At 39.9% G+C, this 25,833-nt stretch overlaps 1 protein-coding gene across 1 annotated transcript in view; it reads left to right on the top strand.

The window, feature by feature from the left end:
- Abca13 (ATP binding cassette subfamily A member 13) overlaps positions 1-25,833 on the top strand; it is a 403,635-nt gene that overhangs the window by 220,531 nt on the left and 157,271 nt on the right. The window contains exon 42 of the mRNA XM_051164717.1: positions 19,724-19,994. Within this exon, the coding sequence (XP_051020674.1) occupies positions 19,724-19,994 (271 nt within the window). The remainder of the gene's footprint in view (positions 1-19,723; positions 19,995-25,833) is intronic.

Below are 25,833 nucleotides of genomic sequence, written 5' to 3' on the forward strand. Positions count from 1 at the left end.
TCCTGTTAGTGGATTTTCTGCTCATTACTGAAGGTGGGATATTGACGTTTCTTACTGTAGAACTGTCTATTTTCTCTTTGTTTCTCTAAGTGACTTTATAAGTTTAAAGGAACTTATGTGTTTGTAATTGTTACATCAGCTATAAAATTTCAGCACAATGTCCCTTTTCTCTCATAACTATTTTCATTCTTTTTGATGTGATATTAATATACTTACAATATTTTCTTTTGGTTACTCTTGGTACCACCTACATTTTTCTATTTTTTCACTGTCTTCCTATATATCTCCACAAACCTAAAATGTATGTTATCTAGACAGCATGTAGTTGAAGCCTTCTTTTAATCATGGCTGTTACTCCGTGTCTTTTGGTATGAGTGTTGATCTATTCATACTTAAGATACTTTCAATACAGTTGTACTTATTTAGCATTTTGGTTCTTATTTTATGTATCTTAGGACATTCTAGTTTCCCTTTTGTTCATTATTGACTCATACATGTTTATTTTTTGTAGTGACTTTTTTCTGTTTTAAATCTTCATTTATATATATTTTATGCATTTTCATCTGTTTACCAGTGGGATTATGTATATCATAAAATTATAACATATCTTAAACTAATTCTAATTGACTTTGGTAACATAAAAAAACTTTATTTGTAATTCAACTGTTGTTGAAAGATGAATTACTCTGTCTGTATTAACTAATACAATAAACTATTAAGGCAGTAGTTTTCTTTAACCAGTTAGCTCCCCAATGATGCACACAGAGAAACTATGATTTATTTTTAGGTTGTAAGGACTATGCTGAGCAGATTCTGGGCTATTCTAATCCTAGTACCTTTAAAACCCACATAACAACCAATCACTTCCCAATCTGACAACTCTGGAGGTGGCCTTTGCTCTATCAGTCTGTTCCTTCAGCCCTGTGCTCAAATCATGTAGCCCACTATCCTCCCAGTGTCCATGAACACAGCTGTCTTTTTATTTTTATTTTATTTTATTTTATTTTATTTTTTTTTGTTTTTCTTTCTTTTTTTTTTATTAATTTATTCTTGTTACATCTCAATGTTTATCCCATCCCTTGTATCCTCCCATTCCTCCCCCCCCCCATTTTCCCATTATTCCCCTCCCCTATGACTGTTCCTGAGGGGGATTACGTCCCCCTATATATTCTCATAGGGTATCAAGTCTCTTCTTGGCTACTTGCTGTCCTTCCTCTGAGTGCTACCAGGTCTCCCCCTCCAGGGGACATGGTCAAATGTGAGGCACCAGAGTACGTGAGAAAGTCGTATCATACTCTCCACTCAACTGTGGAGAATATTCTGACCATTGGCTAGATCTGGGTAGGGGTTTAAAGTCTACCGCCTGTATTGTCCTTGGCTGGTGCCTTAGTTTGAGCGGGACCCCTGGGCCCAAATCTGCCTATCATATTGTTCTACTTGTAGATTTCTAGGACCCTCTGGATCCTTTTATTTTGCTGTTCTCCCATGCGTCTCTCATTTAGAGTCCCACTTTGGAAATCTATCTGGTGCTATCTCAGAAAAATGGGAATAGGGCTTCCTCAAGACCCAGCTATTCCACTCCTTGGAATATACCCAGAAGATGCTCCAGCACACAACAAGAAAATTTGCTCAACCATGTTCATAGCAGCCTTATTCATAATAGCCAGAACATGGAAACAGCCTAAGTGTCCCTCAGTAGAAGAGTGGATAAAGAAACTGTGGTACATATACACTATGGAATACTACTCAGCTATTAAAAACAAGGAATTCCCGAAATTTGTGGATAAATGGATTGAGCTAGAAATGATCATAATGAGTGAGTTAACCCAGAAGCAGAAAGAATCAAATGGTATATACTCACTTATATCTGCATACTAGCCCAAGGGGGCATGTCCCACAAAAGCCTTCACTTACCAGGAAACTGGGACAGAGGGGAAGACAGCTGTCTTTTTATGTGTCTCCTGGCAAAGGCTTTTCTTTTTTCTCTTCCCAGAGTTCCTTTCTTCCCACCAGGAAGTCCTGCCTTCCACTTCTTGTCCTTCTGTCCAGCTTTTTATTGACAGCTTCAGCATCCACATAAGACATTCCTCCACACGCAACCTTACCCACTTTATGGTACTGTTGTCAAAATGACATTTTTATATATTGTGTACTTACTAACACAGATTTATAGCAGTTTATGATTTTGTCTTTAAAATTCTTTAGAAAATAAAAAGTAATAAGGCAAACTGCAAATTACTCATTTTTCATCCATGTATTTTTGTCTACTATTAAAGTTTATATTTTGAGCTAGTTATGTTTTATTATCCTGACATTGGTTCACTTCAACTTCCACAACTATCCTAAAGCATTTCTTGGATGGCACCTCTATTAATAAACACCTCTACTAGTAATGGATGTGCTTGGCTTTTGTTTATTTATAAACATCTAATCTGCCTTTATTTTAAAAGGCACTTAGGCCAGGTATAAAAATAATTTTCCAGAAATACTTCTACTGGTTTGAATGGTTTCATACTGCCTCTAGCATGCTTGATTTCCCTGAAGACACCTGTGGTTCCCTGTAGTTATGCAACTCTGCCCTTGTGACTTAGAGAGTCCCCTGAGATGCTCAGCTGCTTGTTTCTAATGTATCTCACAATGCGGATGCTGGTTTGCCTGCTCCCTGGAACCCACTGAGCTCCTTTTGCACGTTATTGCTTTCTCATATTTCAGGAAGTTTTGCTTTTTTATTTATCCTTATGTGAATCTGAAAAATCACACACACACACACTAGTTCACTAGAGATTATCCCTTGCATCTCTAGAATCTAACTTCTTTTTCACCACTTCTTTCCATCTTTGTGTCTCAGAACCAATGCCTTCCATGATGGTCCTAAAGTTCATTGATGGTTTCCTGTGCTATTCAAGTACACTGTGATTTTTTTCCTCCTAATTCATTTGTTGTATTTTCTAACTCTAGAAATTCCTTCCTTCCTTCCTTCCTTCCTTCCTTCCTTCCTTCCTTCCTTCCTTCTTCCTTCTCCTTCCCTCCCTTCCTCCCTCCATTCCTCCCTCCTGCCTCCTTGTATCCTTCCCTCCTTTTCCTCTCTCTTCTTTCTTTCCTCCCTCCCATCTCCCCAACTCTTTTTGAAACAGAGTAGTCAGAGTTTGCTTGTGTGATACAGATACTAATTTCATTTTCCCGAGTTGCTATACAATTATTTAAACCTTCAGGTCTTAACCTGATCACCCTGACCAGAAGTGACTATTTCTTCTGCAAAGTGAGCAGGAAAATTCCGTTATACTCACATATTAAATCATAGCCATCTTATTCAACTTCTCAGCCAAACCCAGGAGCAAGAAAATCTTCTTATACACCGATTGAGGACTTCCGTTATAACCACATATTAAATCATAGCCACCTTATTCAACTCCTCAGCCAAACCCAGGAGAAGGCGGTATTAGGAAGGGTCTGAGCATCTGTGGGTCATTTTAGCTTTTGGTCATTACAACATGCTGAACTAAGTTCTCTCACTTGAGCCCTTTATATTTACCAGCCATGTGAATTTCTTGTTTAATAATAGTGCTGCTCCTTTAGCTTTCCCTGTGGGTTTTAGATTTTTTTAAGTTTAGTTTTACTGGCACAACTGCACACATTTTTTAAGCAATGGATTAAGTGCTACCCAGATGAAGCTAGGCAATGCCAGCTACTCTACAGACTCCTCAGGTTCCCCTGAAGCCAGATGCCTCCCCAGAGGATGCTCTCATCACCTTAGGACAAACGCACTTAAAAAAACCCAACCCAAAAACTTTTCATATAAGCAATGGAATAGTCAGACTTAAAAAAAAATTTTTTTCTGAGATCCATATGATTACATATGCAATTTGACATAATTACCATATATATCATAGTTTATGGCTTATTGTTCCTATATTTTTTCATAAAATGTATATAGCTGTTAAAAACTTTAAGTTTTTGGTATTTTGCTAAAGGTTTAAATCTTGAGGATTCATTTCTTTTTAAGACATGTTAATTACTTTCATAGGTAGCAGTTATTTAAAGAAATATGACAGGAGACCATTACAAACACTTTTTTTTTTTTCAGAAAATCACCCCATACAAATGCAGCCACCCTCATTCCCCTATACATGTTTCATTGTAATAACATATCCATTTATAAATGGTAATTACACATTCCTAACCTTGGGAATATTATGGAAAATCTGTGTAAATGTATTAGAAACAAAATGTGCGATAAGAATAATACCACATGAAGTGTGAAAACATGGTGTTTGAATTTAAAAACACAGTGTGCAGGAAGCAAAAACATTTCTATTTTTAGTATTAATGTGTTATGGAAACACAGTTTCATTATTCAAATTACAAAGTTTTGGGCTAGAATATAATTTAAAACTCGATTTAAGTCTTTCATTGCTAATTAAAAGACACAGTAAATAACATTTGGCTTGAGATCACCTACATTCGCCAGCTTTTTTTTATAATCAATAAAATTCTCACATAAAACTCAGATCGCATCAAATTTATGTTCGTCAGTGAGTACACCTTTAGAAGGATGTTTAGTCAGGATGCTAGGGAAACTGTTGTTACAATCCCCTGAATATGCTGGTCTAGTACACCTCCTTTCCCTTGGTAAGATCTAGACCAGACAAGCTCAATTCCTAGGATAACCATTATGCAAGGGCCCTCTCTTCTATGACCAGGCCGGTGGATGACTTCTGTTGACTGCTGCTTCGGCCTACACCTGTCTGTGTGAAGCCTTTCCTTCTGCACCAGCTGTATATCTTCCAAGGGCCAGCTCTCAAGCAACTCACTGCTCGGAAAGATTGATGAAGGCAACAAAATAAAATATAAAATATATCCTTCTAAATCTTAGGGACCCAGCAGCTATACAGAAATGGGTTTTGAAGACTGATGCCAGGTTGTCTGGAACTGCACAGTGTTACTGGGTCTACACAGTCGGGGTAGACGTCACTTCTTAATGGCAAAAGAATTTATCATGTTTTTGTTTTTTTCACCTGAATGAATGATTGGATTCTGGGGTCCTTCCAGGTATATGTTCTTTCTCATTTGGTCCTTACAGCTAATTTGCAAACAAACTTAAATTGAGAGTGCTTATGTGACTTGCACAAAACCTCAGGGCTTCTAACACATACTTTTTTTTTTTTTTTTTTTTCAGTCATAGTATCTGTCAAGAGGTCTCTTTGGATCATTTCACTCTCTTTGAAATAGCTTTCCCTAAGATTAGTAAACTGAGTTTTCTTATGATACTGCACACACACAATGCTTATAACCAAATCATTTTATAATACATATGTCAGTAATCTATAATACATTATGAAAATATATGTATGCATGTATATACTAATTTGTTGAAGTTATATTTTTAAAACTGTGGTTGTTTTTCTTAGCTTATTTCTTAACAACTCTGTCATAGAAACAATTGAGATTCTTTTATATTTCCTTAAAATTAAGCTTCACAACACAATCTTGAGCAGTTTGTATCTATTCTTGATGCTCTATTCTATTTTGTTTTACTCCCAGCAAACCTCCCAGTGATGCTTGCACTTTGTAGCTTTCCTCAGCTCCGGCTCCTTCCTCCTGATCTTCCTTGGACCTCTCTACCTGTAGCGAATTCCCTACTTCTCCTCCTAACTCCTCCTCCTCCTCCTCTGGTTGGCAGGAAGTCTAGCCCTATTCTCTCCCCTGCTCATCAATTGGCTGTCAGCTCCTTTATTGATATAACAGGGAGACAATTTGGGAGCAAAATTTACACAACATTTAGACACGAATTCAGAATTTAAACTACACAATAACTTTATGTCTACATTTCCCCTTTTAGTCTAATAAAAGGCTCTTTTTCTTAACAATAACAAACTATATGTAATATAAAAATTATTAGGTAAAACTTACATTATATATTTGGCAATCATTGAATCTATAAATTTCTATGATCATAAAAAATTTAAGTTAACTGAAAGAATATAACTATCTAGTCTTCAACACCATCAGAGACTTAAGAAGGAGTAAATATTACGTAAGTATGTATATAGGGAGTGTAGGCAAGCAGCTTCCAAAATCATAGGAATGGCAGAGATATTTAGCTGCCTGGGAAGTTCCTCAAAGTTTTTCTATATTGTTGGAGCATCATCTTTAGCCTTCTGGCCCATAATATTTGACAGACTTTTCTGTGAAGCAGGTATTATAAAGGACTTGCCTACCTTATCCTTGCAAAGCTCAGCAGTAAACTCTCCTGCATCCAGTTTGTCCTGTTTTGGCATTATTCTGTAGGTCTCTGAGGTTTCCAGAAGCCATCTGTCTATCTTATCTGAATTGTTTCTAACTATTTCTTATCTGTAAACCTAGAAAAAATATTTATGAAATTAAATAAACTAGTATCTACCGTGACCAATAATTTGTTTGTCTGATTGCTAATATGCATTTCTTACTTGTCCTAAACAGTTTATAAAAGCAGTTTTCAAAATGACTAGAACTTACTATTGTATTTTTAATAATTACATGGGTACAATACCTTAGCATGTCGTAACAAAATATAATCTTAATTCTATAAAGGTCTATTCCAATGTAATATTTTTGGCTTATGAACGTTTTCTGGTCTCAAAAGTAGATTCAATAATCTACCCTTTTACTTACCATTCTTAGAACCTATCCCCTTTAAAACAATAACAAACATCTACCATCCATACAATGGCCGAAAACCATCCACGCCCTCCCCCTTCCATGGGAATAGCATGCAGTTTTATTGTTGGGGGACCAAGAAAATTGGATACTGTCTGTCTTAAGAAAATTAGCTGAAACATTTGCTGTCCAGTAGTTGAATGCTGAGAAAGTTCAGATCTTAACTGAGGGCTAGACTGGAACAGTCTGTGATGCTGGATGATCTAGACAGCCATTTTGAAATGGTCCCAGATGAAGATTTTTCAAGAAAACATAGGCATTGAGGTCATTTGTGAGGTAGTATCACATGGGCTACTTGTCTTGTCCTTTTTGGTATCTGGTCCTCTTTCTTTGCAAATATTAACTTTCAAAGGTATTATATATTTTTATATTAATGTATGTGTGGGCTGGGCACTTAACATAGTTTGATAAAAGATGATTCTCTGTAAGATAAATTTTTACTTATGCCATTTAAACAAATGGTATGGTAAGTCTATTTGAGGAATTTGTAGCCAGAGATTTATTTATCATGCATAGCTGAAGTCCTGGCTGGAAACATTCTCATGTCTCAGTCAGTCTCAGAACTATTCCCAGCTGGAGGGATCAGCAAATTATGTCACCTGTTCTGTTTGGTCTTCCTGATTTCTGTCCTTCTGTCTTCAGTCAAGATCTTCACATGGTCCTCCCCTTTCAAATCTTATTTGCAAAAGTTTGGATTGAACATATAGCTTTTTGTTTCCTATTGAGACAAGAGCATAATCTCCTCCCCAATGTGGTAACATATCCTGTTTTCCATTTTGGAATTAGGACCTTTATATGCTGATTTAACTCACCAATCCTTTCCAAAATCTGGTGTATCTTAGCAGCTGTGCTACTTGATCTTGTTAAAATTTTTTAAAAATCAATTTATTATTATTTAAGCTATTTTGGGGAGATACTATATTTCCCTTCTGTTTTATGACCATCTTTTAAAAATTACTGTTAGGTTTTTTCATCATTGTTTGACCAATAGGATTAAAAGTTATATCTGTGACAGGATTAATATTATAATGTCTAAGAAATTGTTATATTCCAATGACTATACATGCTAAAGCACCATCATCCCCAGTTTGCAAAGGCATCTCCACGACAGTCACCATCTCTAACAAATGTAAAACCTTAGAATCTTGCTGTCCAGAATGTAAGGCAGAAGCCCATTGGGATTCTAAATATGGAACCATGGCATGGTCCATATATTTTATCTCTCTAAACTCTGAAAAAATGGGACACATATGCCACTTTATCACCTGTTTCAAGCAACGACAAACAGGATCTGCATTTCTCCTGTAGCACATACACCTTCATCTAGCAATTGAACCTTGACAATACACACGTAACATCCGCTTTGACCATGTTGGCGTGTAGCTGAAGCCTTTCTAGCCAGCATCTGCCATTCTACAATTTCTTCTAGCCTTTGTGGATTTTTCTTATCTGGAACTATCTCTTTTGATGGTATTGTAAGTTCCAGATTAGATTTCTCTAAAGGTTCCCTATTTTGATTCAATGATTCCCCCTACCTCTGTTCTATGGCCTTTAATTTAGCACCTAATTTCTCCTTCTCTTCTTCTTCCAACTCTGTCTTCTCTTGACTTCCTCCAAGGAGGGTATACAGAACCAAAATTGTCACTGAAAAATTTATTTGTATTCTAAGAGAAATGGAATCTGGAAACATTGGGTCACTGCGTTCTTCCTCCATTTTCTTTTTTAAAATATATTTTATTAATTTATTCATATTACATCTCAATTGTTATCCCATCCCTTGTATCCTTCCATTCCTCCTTCCCTCCCATTTTCCCCTTACTCTCTTCCCGTATGACTGTGAATGAGGGGGACCTCCTCCCCCTGTATATGCTCATAGGATATCAAGTCTCTTCTTGGTAGCCTGCTATTCTTCCCTCTGAGTGCCACCAGGCCTCCCCATTCAGGGGATGTGGTCAAATACGGGGCACTAGAGTTAGTGTGAAAGTCAGACCCCACTCTCCACTCAACTGTGTAGAATGTCCTGTCCATCGGCTAGATGTGGGTAGGTGTTCGAAGTTTACTGCACGTGTTGTCCTTGGCTGGTGCCATAGTTTGAGCAGGACTCCTGGGCCCAGATCTGCCCATCATAATGTTCTTCTTGTAGGTTTCTAGGACCCTCTGGATCTTTCTATTTCCCCATTCTTCCATGCTTCGCTCACCTAGAGTCCCCATAGGATGTCCTCCCCTCTGTCCCACTTTCCTGGTAAATGAAGAGTTTCATGGGACATGCCCCTTGGGCTAGTGTCCAGATATAAGTGAGTATATACCATTTGACTCTTTTTGCTTCTGGGTTAACTCACTCATTATGATTATTTCTAGTTCCCGGTTTCCCCTGGATCCAGATTGGAGCATTCTCTTCACTGCAGCTAGTCTTCCTTTAAATTGCTTGATCTCATTATTTTCCCTTAAAGAAGTCTGATAGCTTTTGTCCTCTTAGGTTCAAATTCTGCCCATGGACTCTTTCTCTCATGCATGACTCTCCATTTCTTCAGCAGGCCAAACTGTCCCTTGCACTCAGCATCCCACAGAACTGTTCATCTGCCTTTCCTGCAGCCTCTGTCCCCCACCTGCTCTGAGCTGATCTTTGTGGGAGCTAATGGTCATTCTGTAAAATGTTTCCTGCTCACCAGACTAGCCAGAAACATTTTAATAAGATCTTGTATTCTCTGACTCTCACAGCACAGTAACAGGCTACATTTATGCTGCTGTGCTTGCTTGATACCAATGCCCATTGAAGGTCTGTGACTGTGAGACTTGAGGGCCAGGACCATTCTTATTTTCTGCTGTTTTCACAGTACTGCTCCGCGGAATGCTTGTCTCTTGATAACTGGCCAGATGAATGAGTGGCTAGAAGATAACAGAGGAGAGGAGAGGAGAGAGAGAGAGAGAGAGAGAGAGAGAGAGAGAGAGAGAGAGAGAGAGAGAGAGAGAGAGAGAGAGAGAGAGAGAGAGAGAGATTGAGATTAGAACCAGAATGCATGCATTAATTGAATAGGTAGGTGTAGACAGCTGAGATCACATGACCTCACCTTGTTCACATTAGGTTTTAGGAATGCGTGGCATCAGCCCCGCAGATGTTCTATCACCTTGGCTGCTGTCCTCTAAAACTACACTTTTAAAGGAAGGTTAAAAGGTCACCTGGGTATATTCTTACATCCAACTTTCACAGTATTTGATTCTGGGTACTTATCTTCCCTCCCACCTCTCCCTTGTCTTTCTCCTCCATTTTTCTTCCCCAATGTCCTCCTCCCCTCACCCCACCCTGCCTTGCCTCTCTTTCTCTAATACAGGGTTCACTGCGAAGGCTAGGTTGGCCTTGAACTCCCGATCCTCCCGATTCAGTCTAGTGCTAAGGTTAGAGATGTGTGTCCCACCACACCCTGTGGCATTTACAGTTATAACTGCCACACCAGTTCCCTCTGATGTAAATGGTCTGTAGTCAGTATTGTGATTATGAATAGCTCTTTAGAGCTGTTTTTTTGAAGCCTAAAGTTTGTGTGAAAGATCACAAAGCTAATGCTGAGTGAAGCTGGGGCAAATGGCTCTTTTCTATCCAGGGCATTGCCCCAGTTTTTCTCTTTCCTTCTCTTTTCCTGTCAGTTTTATGAAGCCTCATCCCCTCATTGAGACCTGAAATCACATTAAAATTTTTAGCTCAATGGCTTGTCAGTAGCATTTTACATAAAATCCCTCTCCTTTTTCTCTCCCACGATGTAATCCTCTGTATTTCCTTCCTAATTGCTACCGCTTCTACCAATGGAAAGCAATTTTGGCAGAGAATAATTTGAAGGGTCTGCAACCTCTCCTTTGCTCTCTAAGACAATCCTGTTTGCACAGCCTGTCCCAGGAAGGTCTGCTGTAATCTACTGTCTCTTCAAAGAGCTGCTCCAAATTCTGTGTGTGTCTCTCAGGTTTCTCCATGGCGTTAAATCCACAGGGCTGTCTTTTCCTCTTTGTCCATATATTCTTGAACTTCAAAACTCTGCATCCCTGCAAGCAAGGTAGGGAGGGGACGTGGATGCTGCCAATTATACATGCCATGTTAGTTAAAACCAGCAGAGAGCTAACAGCAGGGCGCTTTGCAGTAAAGAGGCTGCCAACATAAAATGGAATTGAAATAGACTTGGGCAGGATAATCGGTGGTGGCAGGTGCCAGGAAGCAGGGACTTCTATCAGGGCCGGTGGGAAGTGGAAAAAGAGTGTGAAGCTGTAATTCTTGTCACCATGCAGATCAGAGCTGTCACAAAAAGCTCTCAGGGCTGGTGATGAATAGATCCCATCCTCATTTTCTGAGGTGGAATATCATCTTCGTGTGAAATATTTGACAAGGGTGTGCTTCAGTCATCCTAAGTGTAGCCATTGCCTCAAAGTAATGGTGGGACATCTTGGATAGTTCAGGATGAGAGTAGCTCGCTGCAACCTCTCCTGACGTCTTTCTCTACAGGAAGCTGTGATGAGTGTGTCCACAGGGTTTCATCAATTCTTCTCTTACTCTCAGCTCCTCACTGGAGCCACACTGGATAGGGTAGCATGACCTGGCTTCCAACGCAGTATTTGTGAATACAAGTACTTCCGATTGTGGAATATTTAAATATTCATAAAGAGAAGTCATGAGGATAAGATCCCAAGTTTAAACATGAAATTCATTGATGTTTCAGCACATATGTATATAGCCTAAGGGTAATATTATGTATTAATTTGAATATATTTGTTCATGAATTGGAATTTCACATTGCAGAACTTTCCACATGTAGTGGGTACACACAAGTTTGGGTGTGAAAGCAGGGCAGATTTTGGAGTTTTGTACTTTATATGATCTTACCTACAGCTCCTTAAATCTCATCTCCTCCCTAGTACACAGAAGAGCCCAGGGATGTTGTAAACAGCCATATTTATCTCTTTAGACCACAGTACAAAAACATGATTTTGTTTTGTCAGATATTTAGCTCCCCGCCTCCATCATACTCTGAAAATGACACTGAAATCGAGCCCTGCTACTGACTGGAAGGCATCTTCTATGGATTGTATTCTGATATCCCTTTAAGTTCCTCATTGCTCCTCATTTCCCACCCACTTTTGTCAGCTGAATGCCAAATGCTGATCTATAACACGTAAAAAGTAAAATTTATGTAGGCAACCTTACCCCTCCTTGACATAATGGCCCTTGAATAAAATTGTGCCCTGCTACTTATAGCACACTGCTCACATAAAGGGTTCAAATGGTCAGAGTGTGGTATACCATGGATGAACCCAGTAAGCATGACTGCACATGCAGAGAACGGAATTAAGAAATTAAAGGGACCGGAGAAGATATACAGGTGGTGTGATATTACCTAGGTAGCCAGGGATGAGCCTAGAAGAAAGGGAGCTTTGGTTCCGGAAGGTGATAGCCAAGGATGGCGAATCCTCCTTTGATGACTGCCTGTTCACTCACTCTTCAGACTTCAGACTGGCTATCTCACTCAGTGGCTGGGGATAAGGTAAACTCAGTAACTGTCTCCAGGACCTCAGTGCCCATCAAGACAAAGATGCACAGCCATGATTGGAGCAGCAAGGGCCTGAACACGGAGCTTTGACTGAAGAGAGGATTTCGTAGCAGAGAGAGGGTTTTTTTTTTTTTTCCTTTTTGGTTCTGTTTATTGACTATCGGTGTGTCTTGGATGCATCCTAAGAGGTATATTTGTATGGCAGAAAATTTTTACTTAAGGCCCTGAGGTAGTCTCAGAAATCCAGAGGATACAGAGTGGGCCATATACTCATCTACAGCACACACTGCCTCCTGTGTGTGATTAGAACATGTGCTCATAACAAAGCCATGTGGAAATATGACTTGGACAGAGCAAAGGCACCCCAGAAGCATATCCCTAACCATTAGTTCAAATCATGTATGGTGTTCAGGTTTGGAAACTCAAGGCGGGACCATCGTGGTGTGGAAGCTCTGTCTCGGATGCAATTCAAGAAAGTCAGATCCCTCAGCATTTCTGTGATTCTCAGATTGTTGCACTGTGTCTTTGGTCATCTGAAGGTTGAGCTATTGTCTGCTCAAAGCAGGTTTAATCAGAGGGATTTGAAATGCTTTTAAATGAGTAGAAATTGTGGTTTGGGTAAGTGATAACCTTGTTCCATGGTGAAATCCTAATTCGATGCTTTCCACACTTTGACTATTAAAACAATCGTGTTTCCTGAAGAATGACATCAATGACACCACTGCAGCTGGACAGCAGCTGGAGACAGCAGTGGCGTGACAGGGAGAAAGCTGCTCCTGTGACTAACTGGTTTCTTACATTTTAAGAAAAATGACATGATAAGAGCAATATGGTCATTAGCACAGATGAGTAGGTAAGACAGTGTTGTGAAATCACCCAGGAAGTTATTGAGATAAATGCAGCCTCTTCATAGACTCTGTTTCAAAGAATTAAAATCATTAACTAGTTTTTGAAAATATAGTAGGCCACAGTATGTACCTATCAAATCTGTGCATATCACTATTGTAATATTTATGAAATAGTTATTTTGATATTTATGCTAAATTAGTAGCTATATAAGAACCACAAAATAGTATCCTGTTTTTGCCTCTCCTTTCCATTTGGCTCTTGGATTCCCATTTTTCCTCTTTTCTTCTATTCTTCCCTAAGAAGAAACCTTTGATTTTGTTGTTTTAGTTCAAGGGAAAAATAGAAGTGATGAGTATAAAACAGTCATTATTTGGGCAGCTGTTACATGATTATAAGTATTCTTTAAACAGAACGAGGATGGAAGACTAACCCTTCTAAGTTCTTGTTTTGTAAATTGAGAAACTGAGAGAATGTTACTTGCTACAATGTGGAGAGAGTTTAGGTGCGCCTCACTGAAATCCAGGCATCATGACCCCTGGTACTAGGTCATTTAGGAGACATGTACAGAATTCAAAGCCATCTTAAAGGGTATGTAGTTGTTTTATTAAAACACATTTCTCGAAGAAACATACTTCTGCCTGAGGTTCCCCTGGGACTCACTAGATTCATCCCACTGGTTGGGTGAGAGCTGTCCAGTCACGTATGCTTACTTTCCATGTGTGTGAAGTGGAAGTCCAAGGTCATGACTGGCTTGCAGTGTAGAATAGCTCCCACACCTCCCTGAACAGCTTGGTCCATTTCTGCCTTGTGTCATAAAATTCCTTCAGTCAGTGGAGCATTATTCTGGCTCTTTCCACACTTCCTAAACTGTCAGCAAACAGCCCTGGCACTGGCTGCCTCTGTGGAGAGCCGCCTGTGAACCTCTTGGGCCTGTGTTCTGCTGGGTTGTTTCATTTGTGGATTTGATGCTAAGGTCCCCTGAGAACTTCATTTAGGTGCTTAATGCGAAAACCTACAATAGAAATGAACAAGAATAAATATTATATTATTTCTTAAGTTTTAATTTACCTCATAACTTAAAAATCACATTCAATTACAGTTATATGAAATATTGAATGGCATAGTGTTGTTGAAGGATTGAGCTGAGGGATTTTCATATTCTAGAAAAGTTCTCTACTACCGACGTACATTTGTAGCGTTTTTACTGTGTTTGAGACAAAGTCTCTTTCTATGATGTCAAACTCATGATCTTTCTGCCTCAGCTTCCAGAGTTCTGAATTATAGGCCTTAGCCTCTACACCCAGTGTTTACCATGAGATTTTAAATATCCATCTCAAGTCAAAGCTCTGCCATTAAAATGAACAGAGAATTATCTTATTTGAATCTCCCAAATTTGCATATTATTTTCACAAAATGCTCATGGGTGACAAGATGAATATTCAGTTTTGAAATAATTCAGAAAACCATGAAGAAGAAAATACATGTAGCCACAGTCTTTGCATGCAAGCAGTAACTTGCAAGTAGGCTAAAAACAAACAAACAAACAAACAAAACAAAACAAAAAACCACCCAGACATTAAAAAGCTCTACTGTATCAAGTAATGTATAGAGCATGTAATTATTTGATAAAGACAACTTTTTCCTGAAAGCAACCACACTAAGAATTTAAATTTGCTTGTTTAGTATTGGTGTCTTTAATTGATCTCACTTATTCTGCATGTGTTATTCTGTGCGTGTTACTCTGTGTGAGTTTTCCCATGAGTACATGTCTTTATGCTCCTGTCTTGGTTAGTGTGTGCTGCTGATACTGGGAGCCATGTACACTCTGATGTTGCAGGGCTGTATCCTCTTTCACTCCCCCATTTTTTTTTGGTATTTTGAAATAGGGTTTCTTTGTGTAGCCTTGGCTGTCATGGACTTGCTTTGTAGACCAGGCTGGCCTCGAACTCACAGAGATCCACCTGCCTCTGCTTCCACAGTGCTGGAATTACAGGCATGTGCTACCATGCACAGCCACTTTCACCCTTTTTAATGAAACTCTATTGCAGGTCTCTATGTAAACATTGTCTTTCAAATGATGATATAATTCCATTTGTAATATAATAATATTATATTATAATAATGTATACTATAATAATGTTATAGATTAATTTCACTTCCAATAATATAAGAATAAATGATGATACAATTCCACTTCACTTGCTTTTACAGGCTTGAATAAATATTCTCTGTATGTTAAGTATTTGGTATATAATGTATCCCACTGTTGTACATGTTAAGTACATGATGTTCTCATCCATGCTTCTCTAACACCTGAAGTCTGTACATACTGAGCAGATGTCATAAGTGAAACGTTCTCCACTTGGTCTCACATGGGGGCTGCAGACAGAACGCAGACATAGTGAAAGGTTTGTGTGAAGTTACCCCCCAGGGCTGCACATGAGGTGAAAGTGAAATGTGGATGGATTTGGTTTTTGGACTTGGGGACCCATCCTCATTTTGCATAAATCAATATCCCTAAACGTTAAAACACCAGAAACCTTAAATACTTCTTCCTAGTCCCAATCAGTGAAGGTAAGAGGTGCTCAGCCTACACCGTGACTTGTCTCATCAGACCCCAAGTGTTAGACACTAAATTGTTTCCAGCTTCCTGCTGCTGATTTGGGCAAGTTCTAGCAAGCCAGCTCACATTACACACCTGGTGGATCTCTAATTTTGAATCCACCTAGCCCTGGAATTGGAAACAAGGAAATTAACAAGATCTATGTTTATTTCTTTTTTTTTTCAACATATGGAATCTATTTATTTACCTTAGATGGACACCCAGTAGGACCACTTCTAGATTACACAACAGTTGCACATGGACTCCAGGGAAAACCTTCTGCTGTTTCCCATAATGAAGATCTATGTTTATTTCATATAAGCGATTTTCCAGATCCTCTCCCCAGGGCTCTCCCCAGGGCTGTGTTATCAGAGTCCTTTCCCAGGAACACTCGGTAACATTCCGCATTAACTTTGCCTGTGATCTCGGTCATTCAGATGAGTTGAGGAACCAAATTGCTGCCTTATTTTACAATATATATTAATCGACTAGTTCTAAATTTTCGTGGGCTGTATAATCAGGCACTTTATGAGTATTTTGTTTTGAGCACTTAATTTTATTAACGTGAAAGCATTATGCTGGCAGTACTTCCACCCTAAATCTTCTAGAATGTCACAAGGCCCACATTTTCAGCTCAGTGCTCCACCAGGTGCTGATAGTTGAAGAGTTACCGTCATCTCTTCACTGCTCAAAAAAAAATCTTTGGACATTTTCCATAAGTGATTTGATTGAGAGCTGAGTAAATGGGAATACATAATTGTAGATGTAACTGGAGTCCTTGAATATAATTGCATTCATAAGTCAAAGAAGACAATTCATAACAATTTGGTCCAGCATTTTAATTTTGTCTATTAAATTATTCATATGAATGCTTTTATAAGTTTAGCCATGAATATTTGAATGGTGGTTGATTCATAACTATAAAGTATCTTAGCCTTTTATTTTTCTCATTTACATCCAATTAACTTATATAGAAAAGTGGAGATATTCTTGCTAGGAGACACACCTTTCTTCCACAGACTTACGGAGGCTGTCTGAGGGACATTTACTGTAACTGGAGGCCAGTATTGTGTCTGTTTTGATAGTTTCATAGATATCCTAGTAACCCTTATTATGTGAAGGGAAACTATTTTAAATCTCTCTGTTTAATTGAGGAGATGCCATTCAGAGTGGTTATGTTGTTTTTCAAAAGTCACACAGAGTGAGGATGGATAACACTGGATCCTTATCCAGGCTAGTGAAGGTTGGATTTACCCCACTCTGCTATGCCACTCAGAAGTCTCTTCCACGACTGAGGCCACTGGCAACATAGACTGTATTTCCCCATATTTCTCTGTCTCTACTTCCATACTCATTCCATCACCAGGCCATGTGTAGAGATTTGATATGCTCCTTTCTCCTATATAAATGACACTTAAAATATTTTGCCTGCTGTACCCATATATGAGAAGGTGCCTGATTTATAAAGTGTGGATGATGGGATGTGATTTCCAAAGATGATGCGTGAAGGTGTATTTGTGGGGTGTGACTTCTGGTGACGATGGGAGTGATAAAAAGTCACAGGACCTTCCCTGGGGGGCCCTTCGGCACTTCTTGAAGCAAAACAAAACAAGTCATTCATCTAACAGAGCTCCTTAGTCAAAAGCCACCAAAGACCTCAAGCCATTATTTAAAAAAAAAAAAAAAAAAAAAAAAAAGCCCGTCTAGAAGTTGAGGACATAGGCCACCTGATGACTTTTCAGAGCTCTGATCTCCAGCTAGTTCTTGTGTGTCCTTGTCCTAGGGCAACTACCTGTAACACTGCAAGCGGGTATTGTGCAGTGTCACAGCATTGAGAGTGTCATGCTCAGCTTAGTCTTTTTCTAGCACCCATGTCCCTGGTTTGCCTGAGGTAAGTGCTTTATGAGAGTCATATCTGGACCACCATTGATAATGCATTAAATATCAGCACAGCTAGGCTGAGCAGCAGGGAAGTCAGGAGGAGCACATTCATTTGTCTGTGATTCAGATGGCTTTCTGAAGCAGTGCCAGGAAGTTGGCATTTTTTAAGGTTTCCAGTTAAATCTGATGTTCAGCCTTGCTTAAAATCTGGTGCTTGGGGCCTCTGCTCTGTACAGCCTGCTTTACAGTATGATGTGTAGGTCTAAGCAGGGGCACCTTCTGAAAGCATCTTGAGATCTGGGTAGAGGACTGGCCTGGCGTTTCTTTCTAACCACTGCTCACTTCCTGTCCTGCCACACGCTGCAAAGATACCTATATCAGAGTGAGTTAGTGCATAGGCTGTGCCGTTCCCATCTCTTGCTTGCAAACTCTCGGTGAACTCTCCTTCCTACCCAGTAAGGCTTCCCTATCTGGATCACAGCCCTGTGTTCCCTTGTGTTACATTATTTCTTTTTTCTTTTTAAACATTTTTTTTTATTTTTAAAAATAATTTATTCACATTACATCCTAATTTTTGCCCCCTTGCTCGTATCATCCTGTTCCAACCCTCCCTCCCTCTTCTGTCCTATTCTCCTCCCCTAGTCCTCTGACAGAGGGCACTCCTCCACCCCTCATCTGAACATAGCCTATCAGATCTCATCAAGATAGCTTGCATCCCCTCCGTGTGCCACAAGGATGCCCTGCCAAGGAGAAGTGATCAAATCGAGGGTACCAGAGTTCATGTTAGAGGAAGTCCCCGCTCCTCCACTCCCACCCACGTGGAGAATGAGCTGTCCATTGGCTACATCATTAAGTGTTCACTCTAACCCCTCTGTTGTGTGGTTTTGGAGAAAAAAACCAAATAACCTGCTACCTGCCATGTACAGGGTTACCACTCAGTACCTCCCTGCGCCTCAGTGGTGCTGGTCTAAACACTGCCACAAATAACAGATCTTTCAAAAGTGGCGCCTGCTTTATTTTATTGTAGAGCTTATTTGCTGTTCTTTTGCAAAGCGCCTTTTCCTTGTGGCGCTTGTGAACAGGACAATCAGTTCCTACAGCTGTTATCTGATGTCACTACTTTTATTGCACAATGCTCCGTGCTGGGTTTGTTTTGCTGAAGAACCTTAGACCTTGGGGAAAACTGCTCATGACCATGACAGGTGACTGAGCAAGCTTCCCACAGGACGAGCTTGAAACCTCTGCCCTGGGTTTGCCTCACTTTTTGTCACTCAAAGCTTTGTCAGGAAACCATGGCCCACTTCCCCAGGAAAAGTGTGCTGAGAAAATATGGATGACTACAGATGTTTGCCGTGGAGGGATGCTTATAGATGATCACGCAGTACTGGTTCTCAGCTCACAGTTCCCTTTCAGATTCTCTGTGCTAACTTACGTGGTCCTAGAAGCTGTCCACAACGGAAAGAGGGAGGGACTGGAATACTGAGGGCATGGAACTTTTGGCATCTGTCCCTGGAGCAGAGACCATGCCTTCAGGACCCTGCCTGTCTTTTCTGAAGGTGAAGGAGGAAGACACGGGAGGAGAAGCTGTGGCGGGTGAATTGTGGAAGAACAGTTGCAATGGTTTTTTTTTTTTTGGTTATTGTTTTCCCGATATCCAACGCATGCTCACCACCTACAGATTTCCCAGCAACGATCCAAATTAAGGGCAGAAGAAAAGGATAGGAGGGATGGAGGGGAGGAGAACAGGAACTGAAGAGAAAGCAGCTCTTCAGTATCCCTCTCCTCAGCCAGCTTAGTGGGGGGCGGGATGCTCACAGAAGCTTCCTTGAGGCTTCAGAAGTCCAGGTGCTTCCGGATTTATTTCAACCAATAGGTATGTGGGGCAAGGTCTTTTCCCATTGCTGGTCTTTCAGAAGCGACATCAGAGGGAACGCAAAAGTACTTCGTTCCCTTATTTAGTGCCTCAAGTCACAGTATGGTCTCTAGAACGGGGACCCAGGAAGCCTCGAAGTTGTCTAGAAAGAGAAGGCATCCTTTAGCAGGAGCTATCCTTTAGAAAGTGGTCCAGACCCCCTACACGGTAAATGGAGAGACTCATCAGAAGCAGGTAGGAGTAAGGCTCCGCATCCCCTGCATCTTGCTCACTCTGTCTGTCTTTCATTCCCTACAGGTGGCTCTTCTGTGAGGACTCCATCTGGATGGACCCTGCCAGAGCCCATAGGTGGCTTCCAGTTGCTTTTGGGACAGGCAGTGGCACTCCTGAGGAAGCGGCTACTGCGTACGTCTCGAGCCTGGAAAAGTACCACCTCAGACCTGCTACTGCCTGTGCTCTTCGTGGCCCTGGCCATGGGCTTGTTCATGGTGCAGCCTCTGGCCACCACATACCCTTCTCTCAAGCTGACGCCTGGCCATTATGAGAGTGCAGAAACGTACTTCTTCAGGTAAGAAACTCTTTTCTGTCCATCAGAAGCTACTTTACAGTCGTGCCGGTGTAGAAGCCTGAGCTGAGGATGCCGTACGGCAGCCCCAACAATTTCTGTTTGTTTGTTTTCTAATTTCAGATAAAAATTCTCATATAAGGAGGTGGGGTTATAGCTCACAAGTAGGGGACTTGCCTAGCCTAGTCAAGGCCCTGGCTTTGGTCCCTAGCCCCTCTCCCTCTAATATTAATACTTTTATTATTCCTGAGGTCAGACCACACAAGCATAATCTGAGATGCTCTTTTGAGGGCTGGCATATAGCAGCTGATGGCCGGGCCTGCTCCCAAGCACCGAATCATTGGCTCCTTCTCACAGCAGCCAAGCACCCCGTGTGTAAGAGCACACGAGGCAAAGGGTCAGGCACACTCCAGCAACTTGGCCCTTAGCAAGAGCTAGGATGACCAGATACAGTCTCAGCATTTTAGCATTTTAGAAAAGTATGGAAGTTGTATCTTTTACAAAGCCCTGCACAGTGGTTTTTAGGACAAGGACCCCTCCCCCGCCCCCCAGTTGCACATCCCTCTCAGCCAGACACTGTATGACTTATGCTGCATTGGATCAAGATCGTTAATATCTTCAGGTCTACAGGGCAGATTTGTTGCTAAAACGTTGAGCAGAATTTGTTAATTTATATAGAATTTTCTCAGGGTTCCCAGCTTGCTGTTGAGACATGGGATTTGGCACTTAGAAAATTATGCACCATCTCTACCTCTGCTTGCCTGTTTTTTCCCTTCACAGTCACCTCTAACACCCCTGTCACAGCCCATTCTCTGCGGGAATAATCAAGTCCCAGGGGCTCTCCTCTCAGGGTGGAGCCCATGTGGCCTGAGTGCCTTCCATTAGGACCCCATTCCAGAAGCCTCGCCATCTCAGCGCTTATACATTGTGTAGTTTCTGTTGTCCTCCTTTGCCCAGCCTCTTAGGCTGGTTCTGTACTTTAGCAATAGCGAACAGTCTACAGTAAACATTAATATGCCCATAGCCCTGCGATATTTTGACTTGGAGATCTTCGAATAAACCCAAAGAGATGGACATGACAGAGCTATTCTTTTTTTTTTTTTTTTTATTGAGTTCTCATTTATTTTAAGCATAAATCAACTTCACATTTTACAAAGTGTTCACTGAGGTGTCTCTGGAAATAGGGCAAGTTGGCTTTATGGGTCTTCTTTTTAATATTTTACAATTTTTTAATTTGTTTATTGTTTTGGAGATCATAATTTCATTACATCTCTACTTTCCCTTTTCTACTTCCAAATATTCCCATATACCCCTCCCTGCTCTCCTTCAAATTCATGACCTCTGTTTTATTGCACGCATAACTGTATATGTATATACCTGTATCTTCCTAAATATAACCTATTCAGTCCTTATAATGTTACTTGTATTTATGTTTTCAGCGCTGTTTGACACTTCATAACCAGTTGGTGTGCTTTTCCCTGGACCTATCTGGTGCACAACTTTCCTCAGTTGCCTTTAGCTGTTTGTATAAGGCTGAGGCCTCATTCTTGGTATTTCTGAATAAACTCCATGCTGAACTCGGAAGTGGCTGGCCTAGTTTACACTGCCACCAGCAGGGCTTAAGGGCTTTCTTTTGTTCACAGTCTCACAGTATTTGTTGTTATTTGTTTTCTTAATGATTGTCATTCATAGAAGACTGATAAAATGGCACCTTGGCTTAGGTTTGTATTTCTCTGGTGGCTAGAGAAACTGAACATTTTTCACGTTTATTGATAAAATTCTCTTCATCTTTTGAGAACTGTCTGCCCATCTCATCAGCATGCATGTTGATTGTGTTATTTATTTCCTTGTTTTGTACTGAGTTCTTCATATAATATAGATATTAATCCTCTGTCAGATGAAGAGCTAGCAAGTCTTTTCTCCCATTATGTGGGTGGTCTCCTTCTCTGTGCAAAAGCTTCTAAATCAAGAGACTCTATCCATCAGTTATTGATATTATTTCCTGAGCTAACAGCACCCTCTCCAGAAAGTTCTTGCCTAGGCTTGGCTCTTGAAGATTTTCCACCCCCATCCCCTAACAATTTGACAGTTTCTGGTATTACATTACGATTTTTGACCTGTTTGGAGTAATATTTACCAGGTAAGTGCTATAGATACAGTTTTCTTCTTCTGTATGGGAATATCCAATTTCCTCAGTACCACATATTGAAGAGGCTACATTTTCTCCAGTGTATGTTGTATGATTTTTTTTCATCCTGACCACAACTCATGTGCGGATACCATTGTGAGATCTTATCTTTGTCTTTTAGTTTGCCCCACCAAGCGACATGACTGTTGTAGTTCAGTGCCACACAGCTTTTGTTTCTGTGGCTCATACCTTGACATCGGGCATGGAGAGAAATCTGTATTCTTTCCTTTCCTCAGGATTACTTTGGTTATTTTTATGATTCTATATGATTTTCATGTTTACTCTTCTTTCTATTTCTTTGAATGGCATTGGAATTTTGATGGTGACTGTATTGAATCTATAGGTCAATTTTAACAGGATGGTTATTTTTCCAAAAATTAATTCATATCCACTGGAATGGGAGGTCCTTCTTTCTACTCTGTTCTTGATTTTTTTTCTTCAGTTTTTTTTTTTTTTTTTTATAGTTTTCAATGTAAAGATGTTTTACTTCCGTGGTTAGCTTTAACTCTAAGTTTTTGTTCTAATATCAGATCAATGTTTATTGTAGAATGTTCACTAAAGCTAAAATATGGAACAAATCTAAGAGGCTGAGCGATGGAGTAATAGAAAAATGCAGTGTGCATACAGAGTTAAGATGCTTAGGCTTTTAGAAGGGGGTCCCAGTGGAAAGTAATCAGGCCGGATGGGCTCCACACTGAAAGAAATGTGAATGAAATTTGTTCATGATTTATTTCTCAGTAAATTTGCTATTGGTATAGAGATGGCTACTGATTTTTGTATGTCAGTCCTGCGTCTGCCTGCAACTTGCCAAAAGTATTTATCAGTCTAAGTGTTTCCTGGGTGAGTCCTCTTCCTTTCATAACATTATTTCCTTCTTTTGTCAGACTTCTTTAGCTACATTTTCAAGCACTATATTGAATAGTACTAGAGAAAGTAGGCACCTGTCTTGTATTCATGATTTTTAGTTGAAATACTTTCAATATTTTTCCATTTAGTATAATATTGGCTATAGGTTTATCGTATATAGCCTTTATTATATTGGAATATGTTCCTTGAATTTCTTTTTTGTTCAGAGTTTTTCTTATATATATTGATGCTGCATTCTACCAAGAAGTCTTTTATGTGTCTTTTATCATATGATTTCTGTCCTTGAGTCCACTTACATAATATATTACATTTATTAATTTGTACATGTTGAACTACCCATGCATCTCTAGAATAAAGCCAACTCAGTTACAAGGAGAGATACTTTGATGTGTGTGTATGTGCACACACACATGCATGCACAAGTATTGCACATGCCCATTCATGTGTGTGGAGGGAAGAGGACAACCTCAATTGTTAGTTCTCATATTTCATATTGCAATTCCTGTGAAAATACCAACACAATTCTTCACAGACCTTGAAATAACAATTCTCAACTTCATATGGTAAAATGAAAAACCCAGAATGGCTAAAATAATCTTACACAATAAAAGAACTTCAGGAGGTGTATCCATCCCTGATGTCAAGCTGGACCATAGAGCAACAGTAATAAGATTCCATCTTACACCTGTAAGAATGACTAAGATCAAAAACTCAAGTGACACCACATGTTGGTGAAGATTTGGAGCAAGTCGAGCACTCCTACATTATTGGTGGGGGTACACACCTGTACAACCACTGTGTAAATCTATCTGGGGTTTCTCAGGAAATTGGAAATAGATCTATCTCAAGACCCAGCTATATCACTCCTGGACATGTACCCTAAAGATGCTCTACCTTATCACAAGGACATTTGCTCAACTTTGTTCACTGTAACCTTACTAGTAATAGCCAGAAACTGGAAACAACCTAGAGGCCCCTCAACTGAAGAATGGATGAAGACACTGTGGTACATTTATGCAATGTAATAATACCCAACTTTTAAAAACAAGGAAATCAAGAAATTTGCAGGCAACTGGATAGAACTAGAAAAAGGTATCCTGAGTGAGGTAACCCAACCCACACTTGCTATATGCTCACATATAAGTGAGTATTAGCCATAATGTACTAGATAACCACATCACTGATCCAGAGAAGCCAAGGAGAGCCCAAGAAAAAATGCCTGAATCTCACTCAGAAGTGGAAATATAGTTTTACTTTTAGTGCGTCTTTATTTGGCATTTGTATCAGGCTAGTACTGCATTTATAAAGTAAGCTTGGTAGCTTCCATTCTCTGTATTTTATGGAATGGTTAAAAAACATAGGTAGCATCTTCTCTTTAAAGGTCTGACAGAATTCAGCAGTCAATCAGCTGGGCTTGAGCTTTGAGCTGGGAGAATTTTATAACAGGTACAGTTTGTTGCTTCTTGAGCTCAATACTAGTTGTTTATCTTATCATAGCTTAATTTTTGTTTGCTACATGTATCTAGAGAGTCATGCATTCCTTTTATATTTTCCAGATTAGTGTAATACAAGTCTTTAAGGCTTGTCATAATGATACCATGATATACATTATAATGATATACATTTCAGTGATATCTATCATAATTTCTGCTTTTCATCTCTGAATTTATTTTATTTTATTTTTTTAAATTAATTTATTCTTGTTACATCTCAATGGTTATCCCATCCCTTGTATCCTCCCATTCTTCCCTCCCTCCCATTTTCTCATTATTCCCCTCCCCTATGACTGTTCCTGAGAGGGATTACCTCCCCCTGTATATGCTCATAGGGTATCAAGTCTTTTCTTGGTAACCTGCTATCCTTCCTCTGAGTGCCACCAGGTCTCCCCCTCCAGGGGACATGGTCAAATGTGAGGCACCAGAGTATGTGAAAAAGTCATATCACACTCTCCACTCAAGTGTGGAGAATGTTCTGACCATTGGCTAGATCTGGGTAGGGGTTTAAAGTTTACTGCCTGTATTGTCCTTGGCTGGTGCCTTAGTTTGAGCGGGATCCCTGGGCCCAAATCTGCCTATCATAATGTTCTACTTGTAGGTTTCTAGGACCCTTTGGATCCTTTTATTTTGCTATTCTCACATGCGTCTCTCATTTAGAGTCCCAATAGGATGTCCTCCCCTCTGTCCCAGTTTCCTGGTAAGTGAAGGCTTTCGTGGGACATGCCCCTTGGGCTAGTATGCAGATATAAGTGAGTATATACCATTTGAGTCTTTCTGCTTCTGGGTTAACTCACTCATTATGATCAATTCTAGCTCAATCTATTTATCCACAAATTTTGGGAATTCCTTGTTTTTAATAGCTGAGTAGTATTCCATAGTGTATATGTACCACAGTTTTTTAGGCCATTCTTCTACTGAGGGACACTTACGCTGTTTCCATGTTCTGGCTATTATGAATAAGGCTGCTATGAACATGGTTGAGCAAACTTTCTTGTTGTGTGCTGGAGCATCTTCTGGGTATATTCCAAGGAGTGGAATAACTGGGTCTTGAGGAAGCCCTATTCCCATTTTTCTGAGATAGCACCAGATAGATTTCCAAAGTGGCTGTACTAGTTTGCATTCCCACCAGCAATGAAGGAGTGTTCCTCTCTCCCCACATCCTCGCCAGCATGTGGTGTCGCTTGAATTTTTGATCTTAGCCATTCTGATGGGTGTAAGATGGAATCTCAGAGTTGTTTTGATTTGCAGGGAAATATTTTTTTAAATTCTTCAGTTGTTACAGGTAGTTTTG

This window comes from Acomys russatus, chromosome 22, assembly GCF_903995435.1.
Source record: "Acomys russatus chromosome 22, mAcoRus1.1, whole genome shotgun sequence".
In the NCBI taxonomy this organism is placed as follows: domain Eukaryota; kingdom Metazoa; phylum Chordata; class Mammalia; order Rodentia; family Muridae; genus Acomys; species Acomys russatus.